General features: G+C 36.2%; 1 protein-coding gene across 3 annotated transcripts in view; it reads left to right on the top strand.

The window, feature by feature from the left end:
* The first annotated feature begins 307 nt into the window (after positions 1-307).
* Positions 308-12,648, top strand: part of CNTNAP4 (contactin associated protein family member 4) — a 235,562-nt gene continuing 223,221 nt past the window's right edge. For all 3 annotated transcript variants that reach the window (XM_009680987.2, XM_068928377.1, XM_009680986.2), the window contains exon 1: positions 308-811. In XM_009680987.2, coding sequence (XP_009679282.2) covers positions 727-811 — 85 coding nt within the window. In that variant the 5' untranslated portion in view covers positions 308-726. The remainder of the gene's footprint in view (positions 812-12,648) is intronic.

The following is a 12,648-nucleotide window of genomic DNA, read 5'->3' as shown; positions in this document are numbered from 1 at the left end:
AATAAACCTGACCACAAAAAGTCATGGTGCATTTTGCTGAGAGGCAGCAGATCATTCAGTCCCATGCTCACTTTGTCAGTAAAGATACACCGTTCCTTTACTGGTAAGCCTAGGATCTCTGCTGCATTTATAATCTATTCATTCAGAAATGCAGAACTTGTAATGCTTCAGCAGAGGAAAGCAGACAAAATTACTACGCTCAAAAAATACGAGGAACAGCAGCATGCACAGCTAATTCCTCCCGTCGTCTCCCCCCTCCCAGCTTAAAAGCTAACGGCGAAGAGCTGGTCGCGGCCAGCACCCGGCAAGCGCCTCAGTGCTCATGTGCCGCCTGCTCTGTCTTATTGTCTGGCTTTCATCACAGCCTCCCATTTCCTACCTGTCACCACCAGGGGTGTCCAGGACACGCTAGGAGCGCGGAGCCTCAGTAAACGGAGCCGTACAGGCTGGGCTAGCAATTTAGCCCTGAGTGATGCTGTGAAATCGGAGGAGAGACTCTTGCTACTGCTCGTTGGGGATTGTTGTTGTTAGGGGGGAAAGCAGATTTGGAGGTGGGCTTGCATGTGAGAGAAGATGCAGAGAGCAGCTGACTGAGGTGTCTGGCCACTGGGAAACGCTGCAAGGAGAGAGAGGCAGTGCGGAGAAGAGGCAAGACTAGAGGACTGAAGTACAAAGCAGCTGTTTCCTAATAGTCTGGCTCTTTTGGGTGCCTCAGTGAACGTGAACATGGATTCTGTCACTGAAATCTTCCTGAAGCTGCTGGCTCTCATAGCTGTTCATAACTGGAGCACACTAGTGGCAGGGAATACATGTAAGTATTGCATATGTTTTAAAACTCAAAACAGAGTGTTTTTAAAACTTCTAGGATATTTTATCTGCCTTTAGAATAAATGTTATTCTTGAGAGAAGTGCTTACTGCTTGCAAATGGTAACAGCAAGTTACTAGGCTGAAAATGTTCTAAAACCACTCAATAGATTTTTGTTGCGAGTCTATGCACAGAATGTTGTTGATAAGGCTTGCATTCTAGGGCTATCTGAAAGTAACATTTTGCTAAGGAATTGCATGTTCAGCCTCATTTTCTTTCTTTCCTTTTTTTTTTCTTTTGTGTTATAAGTAAGTGCTGCATTTTCCAAGGAATTATGTCTTACATGGAAAATACTAGCAGATTTCTATTGTGTACTGCATCAGCTTGGTTTTCAGCAATTTATAATTTTGCAGGTTAGTGTTTGCATCTCTGAATTAAGCTGGCACTCAAATAACTCTGAACATTATTGTGCAGTTCAAGAGCAGTACAAATGTAACAAGGAAAATGTGGAGAGAGAGACTTTATGGGCTCTGCATTGATTGCTTAGGGAATAATGTTCATGCATGACTAAAGAAGAAAACGCTATCAGTTCTAGCAGAAAAGTTTTTAAAAAATGAGTAAATCATAGTTAGCCAGTAGGGTGGTATGGCAAAATAAAGGCAGTGATTACAGTGTTTAAGAGAATGTGCCCTCTAGGAGGCAAATCTGATGTATACACCAAAACGTCTGGTTTCAGTGCTGAACTAGCTTAGGGTTTTTTTATATTAAAAAATAAAAAACTTATCAAGAAACTAATTTTCAAGGTTTTTCTTATTCAGAAATTGTTCTGAGGTATTCTCTTTCCATTTCAGCTTGCGAAAGCTGAAAGGATTTCATGTTGTATACACGTAGTGGAGTAGTTGCCTAAATGCCAGATACTCATAACCTGGCTGAGCATCATTTTCTCCCCTTCCCGTTAAGACACTGGCCATGCATCACAGGCATGGGGAGGGAAGAAACAGTGCTTGTATGGGAAGAAAGTGAACGGCAAAGTGAGTGGGAATGGTCAGGGATAACCTTACAGCCTGGCAGCTGGGGATAGCTCCTTGGAACATTTGAGCAATGACAGGGAAGTTTGAAGTGCGGGGTGGATCTATAGCCTATGCTTTTGCATATGGGTGGTTTGTAAACTAAACGTGCTCCCGTGAGCCAGCCGTTCACACTGCAGCACCAAAATGATCTTGTGCTGTCATTCGGTAATGATATCTCATTTGATAGTCAAGTGCATAGAGTAGCCCTAAACATGAATACTAAGTTCCTCTTGTAAAACACCCTGCTGCAATCCAGCCTCAGCTTTAATTCTCTTCATCATTCTGCATTGTGCAGTTTATGAATACATCCATTTTCACAAGACCATGATAATTGAATTGCACATTAATAGCATTTGGCACAATGCACAAAACTAAATCAGTCACTTATAGGAAGGCATATTAAAACCATTGCAAAAAAGACTTACTGCACACAACAAAGCAATAAAGCACTAGAGGTCACTCTTACAATTTAGGAAACAAGATTGGAGGAAAAGAATCAAGCTTCTTCCCAATATAGAATTATGAAGAATAAAACAAATCAGGTATGAAATACAATTACTACTGATTTTCTCAAATACTTCTCAAAAACAAGCCAAACTTCATTACAGTATCAAATGGATGACCTGACTTAATACATTGCTTTTTCATATTTAAGTTAGTATTTATAAATTTAGAGTATTTTTATTTATAAATAAATCCTAAACCCTATTTCAAAATACCCGTGTGAATTGAGGCAATAAGTATTCTTCCCATGTTACAGGCTAGGAAACTGATTGTGGGGGAGAGTAAATTAATGCATTTGAATTAAGGAGTGAGTATAAACACCTGAACTAGATGAGTTTCACTCATCTAGTGCGGATTTCTCCTTTTTAATAACTAATCTAGAAAAATACGCTTTTATTTTTAGATGGCTACATTTGGGTGGGAGAGTTAGTGTGTTTTTAAAGGGACAACTTCCGTCTTAAGTCTCAAGCTATGAATTTGGCTATTGCGTTAGGTTTCACAAAATGACCTCAGAAGAAATGGTTTGCCATAATTACTGATTACAGCAGATACGTGTAGCAGCCATTATATACCCACTTTAACTTATTTTACTTCTTTCTTCTTGAGAAGTTTACCAGGAGTTGAAATCCTTTTCAGTAGGTGGTCCTACTGCTGGCATTAATATAGTCAAATATGTGTGCAAGAACAGGTAAAGTTCAGTGTCCTCATATGAATTTTGATGGCTGGACTGTAGAGTAGGCTGTAAATCATCAAAGAAAAGAAAAGAGATATTTTTCTTCTTCTACTAAAGTAATCCGCCTTTCTTCTTAATTTTATGGTTCTTTTTTAATAGCAATCGTGAAGACTTCAGTTTTGCTATGCCTTTATTCAGATTGTCTCCTATTAAGAAAACACCAAAGTAAAGACCTTTGCTTTCACCTTGAAGTGTCAATGCTAATGTCACTAAGCATTTCTCTAAAGAAAATTTTTTAGATCAAAGATCGATACGTTTAGAATTATTTCTGTCTTAAAGGACCTGCAGCACTCCTCCTTTGAGTGAACAGGTTGTGAAGTTCTAAAGTTATCTGCGGATGACAAGCCCTATCATCTCGAATATGAAAGTTTATTTCTGTTTTTTTTTTCTTGAAGAGTAACACTGACATTTCCTATCAAGAGAGGTAATGATTGCTGCTGGAAACTGAAATCTTCTAAAAGTTCTGTTGTAGTGCTGCTTCATGTTAACTGTTTCTTATGCTTTCTTCCTCCCAAGGAATTACACTTCCAAAGCAGCTGAAAGACATTTGAAATACACGGCCAAGAGCGAGAAATTGTATAAGGTCAAATGTGAGTTTTAAAAGAAGGATCAAGGCAAGTACTCCTGTAAAATTTTTTCACTGGGGCTAGCAAAGAGTTTTATTTTACTGGGAGCTGGCTCTACCACTGTAAATCAGCAAGTCTCTAAATCAGCCTTTGACAACTTGCCAGAAATTGGCACTTTAATAGGTGCAATCCTTTTTCTGAAACTCTCTAAAATTGAAGTGTTGCACAAAACATAATTAAACCCCCTACATGCTTTAACTCAACTGTGACAAAAAATTATTAAGACTAATTTTGGCAGTGAATGGAATAAAGGCAGCGAATTAGGGACTTTTCATGTAAATTCTCACCTCTTTATACCTATTTCTCTTTGTAAAGCTTTCCATTTTTATAGAAGCTTTTATTTTCTCAATGCAGATTTTCATATTTGTGCCACAACGATTGCAATCTCTACAAACCCAGAAATTTTTATTATTATTATTATTATTTTTAAATCTCTGTGACTTCTTGTTAATGCTATAGTAGAAGACCTGTTCTGAGGCTGACAGAGAATGAATGTTAATGTTACTGAGGCTTTTCACATAAAGCGTTCAACGATAGCATGCTTGATTATATTATCAGATGCAAGTCATTGTACAAGTAATATGCCTAGGGAAGAGATTACTTACTATTGTAACTTCATTTAGAAAAATGTTTTAGAATTTTATTCTGATATTAATTATCAGTAGAGAATAATTTTATAGATTCTTTATATTTGACAACTTCCTGGAATTGCATTTAAAATGTAATAAAATGTTGTTTCTCATGAACAATTTACATTTAAATATAGTTCTTTTACCATTAATTTGTGGTTCATGTGGCGTGTAGGAGAAGAAAAAATAGAAATGTCCCTAAACTTCTTTTAGGCTTGTTAATATTTATCTTGTATTTATTATTATCTGTATCCCCTCTGAGGTAGCAGGTGGGACCCCATCAGAGATCAAGCTATCTCTGGGAAATTATTTACATGAATAAAATATTACAGGTATCTCTAGTATATTTTGCATATTTTTTGTACAGTAACATAAAAAGCATGTATTAGCAGCACATCCAAACCAATACTAATGGAAACTATCAAAACTTATTTCACTCTTTCAAGGTCAAGAATTCACATGAAGGTTTTGGGTCGATTACGCTGAGTGCAATCCACAATTTGCATCCCATTGTTCTCGCTTTACAAATTCCCATGAACGAACTTGTCCCTGGGCTCAGTGAGCAGAATGGATGGAGCAAATTTGGTCATGATTGATGGATAGTGACAAGCAAGTAGTAACATTCTCAAAGTAGGATAGAGTCAGCTAAATAAAGAAAACGCAGTAGGTTATATATAAAGTATGTTATCCCTGCTAGGGATAACATTTGTATTGTGTGTTAGGATTCACTGTGTTTTAGTTCAAATACCATTTGCTTGTCAAGAGTTACAAAACCATCACTGATTTTCTCATATCTTAATTATACTGCAGTCATGACCTTTCTACTTTCTTACAGGATGAGTAGATGTAAATGTATATCCATATAGATCAATAAGAAAGACAAACTTTAACCTGTCTTATCCGCTTACATACATCTCACAAAATAATGTATATCTATAAAGTACACTGGTTGCTTAGTATTTTTTCTGAATGCTTCCATTCAGCAGTAGAAAACACACATAATAGGACTTGTAATGTGTTATGTATTCATATATCTTATTCAATATATTTGCCATTATTCTGCCAACTAATTCATCTTCTGTAAGAGCTTTAGCAACCAAAACTTAACAGCAACTTCTAAAAACTTCAGTTGTGAAAAATGGGGCAAATCTGTTTTTCCTTGCTTCTTCCACCCCAAAGAAGTAAATTGAAGAGACTGGAATGCTCTGCAAAGTCACACATTTTTCAAATACAGAATTTCCTTTCTTAAAAAAGAGACCCTCTGCTTTCCTTGTTACTCACAAGCGTAGTGCAGAGTATCTCACAGAACTAGATTTCTGTTCTCCGGGTAAGTCAGACTTGCTTCTCAGGACTTCTGTATTTGTATTCCTTGTTTTCAGTTGCTTTTAACAGCGATGGTGAGAGCAGAGGTGTGGGGAGTGAGACCAAACAACATCTAATTCAGGGTGCTCTGCATCCTGGAACAGACTGGGCAATTCATGGGCTTACATGATTAAAGAAATACCAAATTTTAAAATCCACCATGTTTGTAGGTGCTTCCACAGGTACACATTAAACTTATGTAAGATGTTTCTGAAGCGTAGCGTTCAATTTTCCTCTTCTTAGGTCACTTCTCTCTTTTAAATAATGTTATAAAAGAGGGACAGAAGACAAAAATAGTTGTGATAACATTATTTATAAAGTCTCCATAAAGTTGTTTGCTTCTTCTACCATTTTGGTAGATTCATTTGATAATTCCTTAATGTAAAATATATTTACCATGTGTATAATTTATAATTTGTAACCTTGACAGTTAGGGCCTGTACATGACTTTAGAGTAAAGATGAAAAAGATATCTGTATATCTCAGTATCTTGCCATGTGTTACATAGTGCCGTTATGACAAAAGTTACCTCTCTTCACTTGGAAACAGTATGCAGTGTACAGGAGACAAAATGTTCTACCATGATGAAAAGGATTTTGCCTTATTCTTTGTGGAAAAAAAAGATGCAACATCACATTAGGGTTTAACTAAATCTGATTAATCGCTGTTAATGTTAATTCTGCAGGGGTTTATATGTACATATTTACTCATACTTATTTATATATTATGTGTTAATGTTTTATGTATGTATACATATAGCATTACAGACTAATGTTTTTTAAAGGAAAACTCTATAGTTTTCCTCCCATCAGTTGAACCTGGTAGCACTAACCCTGATTTTTATTTATATAATGAAGAGGAGGATTGGTCCAATTATTTTGTTTCTCAGGAGACAGTTTTTAGTGTTTATTAAAAATTTATCTGCTTTTTTTTTAGTTTTAGCAAAATGTGTGGACTAGGAGGTAAAATTGATACTTTTTATATTCTTGTTAATGAGTATTTTCAGTGTAATAATTTAAAAAGTGATTGAAAGCCTAGAAACTTCTGACATTTTAAGTAGATTTAAATTAGTAACTACAGAATTATTATTTAAATACCATACCTTCTTAATAGACTACTGAAGAAAACTACCTCTAGGGTTTTAAATCACAAAGGATGGAGAAAAAATATGGTTAGGAAATCTATCCAGCTGGGTAGCGGGTCTAATTACTTTTTTATTAAGTATATCTCATTACTTGGTAGTGCTCAAGAATAAGCTATTGCTTGTTCCTTGCTGGTAGAGTGCCTGTTTGTTTCTGTAACAATCTTTTAGCAATTAACATATTTACATATGTGGTCTTGAGGGAAAATTAGATTTGAAACAGCATGTTGGTATATTTGAATTTATTCTTATTACTTAATATCATTCTTTATTCAGCCAGCAGCTGAAAAAGATCTTGCTCTTTTCCAGGCTCTTATCTGTCCACCTTTACATCTAAATGAAGAGAATTTTCCAAAAGATAAATTGCTTCTAAAAGACATTAGTTCATAAAGCTCTTTTTTGTAATATATTAAAAAATTACCACAAAAGATCCCCAGTTGCATGAGGAATAATTACACTGTTTGCTTTGGTTGAACTTCAGTTGGTTGACCTGTTCAGAGTTACTATGCAAATACACATCTAAGGAAAACTCTAAACCAAAAACCTGAAATCTCACCAAATATGTGGTTAAACAGGATGCAATAAATACCATTGCTCGGATACTGAACAACCTAGGAAAGCACCACACTAGGAGAGCACAGAGAATAGGTGAGTATTAGAGCAGGTCTAGAGGAGAGGTTTCGGAAGAAGGCAGCAAGAGGAAGACCTTCAGAGGGGAACTCTTAAGGTAAAAGCAATGTTGTGGGTAGGCTGAGACCACATGGGAGCCTGAGTCACTTCAGGTAATTCACCTGCAGCTTTATGCTGTATGCCAGTATTTTCTACTACATTCAGTTAGATATGCTAAACATAGATATTCTGTAAATATCTGAAAACACTGAGGAGAGCAGAGGAGCAACTTTTTTCCTCAAGATAATTCATTGTGATAAAGCTCATGTGATGTTTGCTGTTATGTAACACTAATAAGAAAATGCTAATAAGAAACTGGAAGACAGTTTCATTTAGAATTAATAGGAGCAGCAGAAGGAAGCTTTTGTTATTCCTGAATTTTTCGCTGCTTCATTAATTAGAAAAGATGCCTTACTTTTAAGCTATATGATGACTCTAAAGGTTTCTAGACAGGCACAACAATTGGGATTCATCTGCCCAGATTTAAAAATCTGAAACTTGGATGTCTCCTTCTGAGCTAGTTGACTCCCTTTTTAGTCAATGGAAAAAAAAAAAAAAGCTGTTCTTGAAGGAAGAAGTAGTTTATCCTATGTAAAGTTAGTTATCTGGTATAAGTCAGTCGATTCATATGCTTATATATAAATTGATATTTATTTAAATATATATATTTATAAAGCTGATCTCTCTCTTTATAGTTTTATATATGTCAATTATATATATTTATAAAGCTAATTTGCTTTATAATGGGCACTGTAGAAGTGCCTATTTCCCATGATTAGGGCTGAGAACGTAGACTAGGTCAGCTGTCACTGTAGAGATGGCAGACATCCATAGTTACATGAGATGAGTTCCAGTTCCATCAGAATAACCTACTCTAAATACATATTATAAAAACTTATCATAAGCCTTTAGATACTGATTTCCTTGTAGAGGAATACCCTGATTATGTCCAATACATTGGTGCTTGGGGTTGAATTTCCCAGACTCTCTCTTGACTGTCTGTGCAAGCATGCGTTCCTTGATAGCCTAAGGGTTAAAGCAGCTCTGCTCTTGCTGGTCCCTAAACAAAATATAAGGACTAAATGGGGGAGCTGGAAATGTCGTAGGAACAAGAGGTCCTTTGCTCATGAAAGGATGAAACATACTGATATTTTCAGCACGCATGTGCTGAAAAACAGCAATGCTGTTTTAGACCGAGTGAAGTCAGGCTCCACCCATCAACTTCAATTAGTTGCAAATGCCCGTTTGGCCCACCTGAGGCATTGTCTGACCTTTCCACCCCTTCAACAACCCATAATTTAAAGCCCCATTTTAACCCCAAGCCTGCCAAAACATATATGGTTCTTTTTTTCTTCTAAAGAAAGCACAGAGTGAAAAATGGCTGTATTGTATGAACACAGCAGAATGCTATAGCATTTCTTTTGATAAAGGAATGATAAAATATATAAGAGATATCACATACCAGATCTTGGTAATTTTATGGATCTTTTAAAGCCCGCCCTGTGTCCAGCGTTGAGTGATGGTTGTAGCCTAGCTATTACACTAGATAGTAAGCCTTTTTTTGCTCCAAGCCAGCTCCAATGACTACTTTTCCTGACCAATGGTGGGATGCATACCTATGCAGCAGCCTGGTTGGCAATGGTTTGTAATCATGGTGAGATCTGCTTATCATTCTTTATATTAAAAAAAAAAAAGACAATCTTAAATGACTAAGATTTAAAAAAAAAAAAAACAATGAAAAACATCGCTGGATCTCAATGTCTTTATTCAGCCAAACCTCCTAGGGAAATCAATGGGAGCTTTGCCTAAATAAATATTGAATAAGAGCTTTAGAAAGAATGAACTGAATATTCATGCAGCGGTGATGTGCTGCATAGTTTGAATATAACTGGTCTCTTTTATTTCCTTTCTGTGTACAAGTCTTTTCATTTTGCCGTGTTTGGAGGACTCAGATACAGAATCATATAACAAACAAGAATTACTCATTTGTCGTAGCTGACAAAAAATAAATATGAGGAGAAAAAGACATTTACAATTTAGCTGGTTCCTGTGGTTAGGGAATTTCTATGCCTGAAGTGAAAAACTACTGCTCTGTTTTTCTGAGCCAATGATAACATTTTTGATGATGACTCATCTTAGTTTTCAAGAGCAAAGTAACTCTTCAAAACTTACAGCTTTCGGGAGTATCTGGAAATGTAGTGGAGCACAGTGGAGGATGCTGAGGTTTTGCCCTCCATGTGGCCAGGTATTTTCAGTGTCTTTCAGTCTTCTTAGCCTGACTGGAATCTGCAGCGCTGTTTCTTGGTAGCACCACGCTAACATGCTCAGGAGCGTCATTGTACACCGTCGTGATCCCGATTCTGGGATGAAGCAGAGTCAGTCCCAGTGTCTCTCTGTCTGAAGTGTAGGACCGAGAAATAATCTCTCAGAGGAGTGAAGGATCACCATAAACCTTCTTTGCAAGTGCTGTCCTTTGATTTGAGCTTGTTTACTCTCACGTAAAATATAAACAGAAGTCACAGATTATGCTTCTCTCAGTGTGGAATAGGAGAGATAGAGCCATGGTTGAGGGTGGTCATGTTTCTTCATGTGCGTTTAGAAGGTCTGTGGGACAGCAATGAGCCTAACACAGGAAGAAGAATAAGATAGAGTTTTGTTTATAACACAGTATCAAAAAGAAGTCCTGACTTACTGCAATATACTGTTCTAGTAAAAGGAAGTAAATAATTAAGTAAAAGGAAGTACAAAAGGAACTAAATGATAGATGTATCAGCTATCAGATCTCTCTTTGGAATTAGCAGAGCCCCACTGTGACTGTAAGATGCTATCAATGTCCTTTTGTCAGCTGGGAAAAGCATAAGATATACATAATGCTAAGTAGGTGTAAAACCCTCAAATATCCTGGCTACAGATGCAAGGTTAAAGGTGACCATAGCACTTACCGGAAGGAGCCTTTAAGATATGTTAGGAAATGTCCAAGTTTCTTTTACAGATGATCACTTTTTACCATCTGCTCCTCATCCATTGTTAATGTATTTTGAGGCATGATGACTTCTTTCTCTTTTTTCTCTCCTTTCCTCCCCGAGGACTCAAAAAAACTCATCTGTGCTCAATTTGTAAACTTGTTTTGATTTTCATGAACTGTCTTTCTCTTGCAGATCATTCTTATGCTGTACAGCTGTGCTTTACTAAGTCCCAATTCATTCTTCTTGCACAGGAAAAGAATTTAAGAGATAGACTGGGGAAAAGGTGATTGATGTTCAAATACTGGCATGTACATTTTTGTGCTACCTACAATAAAGGGTTCATTATTTTTGAACCTTTTATAAAATGTCTGCATCTATTTGCTTGCTTGCTATATCCCAGAAGTGGTAAATATCCAGTCAGATTGCTTCAGATTTTGAGCTAGGGATAAGAGATGGATTCACATTTATACTGTACTTGAGCTCTGTTATACTTAGGATACTGCAGTAGAAAGTAAGCTTTTTTTCACCGCCTTGTGTTATATTTGCAGAAAAACTTGTACTCTGGCAAAGACTGTGTTCTCCTTCTTCTATCTCTGTGTTTATTATTTATGATTTAGGCATCAGTTTATTTCTTTGAAAGGGTGGTATTGTGTTCTCTGTAAGTCTTCTAGGTAAGGATAGACTGAGAAATTCTAACACAGAATTCCCTGATCTAACTCTCACCTCTGGTAAGGTGCGTATGTGTGACAGAGGTATTGAAGAGGGTAGTTTTTGTTTTGATGTTTCTAATATATTTTGGAATGTCTCAGTGGATATGTTCCTAAGGTACTGCCTCAGGTGCAGAAGATTTATGTTGAGTAGAATCAAATTATGTCAAGTTTCAGTGCATATTTGTACGTACTTGAATATTAGGAATTGAAAGGCATAATTCAAATCTACCAGTGAACTAGTGTCAGTAAGTTAATAGTATGACAGATCATAATGGCTTACTTAGGAAATCCTGAATATGGAATATGAATAAGGTCATATTTACATGTTTTCTTTCATAGTTATTCCTAGATGTGTCTTGCCAAATGCTTTAAACCCTTATCAGGAGATTTTTTTTTTTTAATAGGATAGTCATCTTTCATACCTGAACTGTTGTTTGTTATGGTATACTGATTCTATATATGCTTAAATATATATGTTATTAGTGTGATTTTAATCATGACAGAAGTGCATTTGGAAAACTACATCTCAAGTTGGAAAGTTTCCTTTTCTCCATAATTCAAGTTCGGTAAGTCTACCACAAAACAGTCTTAAATGTGGCAGGCGCTGCCTCATGAGAATGTTGGAGTGTTGCTTTGACACTTACATTTCTGCCGTACCAGGTGCCGATACAGAACCATATGAAGGAGAAAGGAATAAAGAGTTCCTCTAACCCCTCTGCTAAAACTACATTAAAAACACATTCGTAGCAATGGAAAGCTTCAGTTAGAATATCAGATACTATCTAGTGCAAAATCCTTTTTCAGAATATAATACTGTAAGATGCTGAACATTTATTCAGCTGTAGTCTCTCATAAAACATGGCTGGGTGAGTGGGTGCTCACAAGAAGTGCTCAGTACATTGCCCATTTGGAATATAAACAGTGGTCTATTTTGTAGTGTCCTATGACAGCTGCCTAAACATAACTGAAAGGAGTAGCATAATGCACTTTAATTTCTTCAAATCTAAAAATTTATTCTAAATTTCTCCTACAATTAATCTTTGTTGTCAAAAAAATCTTTGTTACATCAGCTCAGAGAGTTCTATGCATATTATAGAATGTGGATGTTGACATGGAGAAGGAGTTGTACTGTTTCTTCAGCCCAAACTAAGATTTTGTTTTCAAAACCTAACTGCAGGACTCAGAAGAAAATCAAAGATTCTTTAAAAGAGTAAATGGTATTCTTCTGTTGATTAAACCACTTTGGATTTTTATAACTTTTTAGATTTTTTTTTTTTTAACTACACCTACTAAGTCTGATTTTGTGGTTATGTTAAAATAGAATTTCCGATACAATACAGCTGTTGAAAGGTTAGGATGTGAACATAGACAAAGCAAAGATGTCCACCACTTATGCTATTACATTTTATGAAGAAATTTAAAAGTGAAAAAT

The sequence above is a fragment of the Struthio camelus genome, chromosome Z (assembly GCF_040807025.1).
Source record: "Struthio camelus isolate bStrCam1 chromosome Z, bStrCam1.hap1, whole genome shotgun sequence".
Taxonomy (NCBI): Eukaryota; Metazoa; Chordata; class Aves; order Struthioniformes; family Struthionidae; genus Struthio; species Struthio camelus.
The sequence above is the reverse complement of the archived record's forward strand: the minus strand, read 5'-3'. Positions and strand labels throughout refer to the sequence as shown.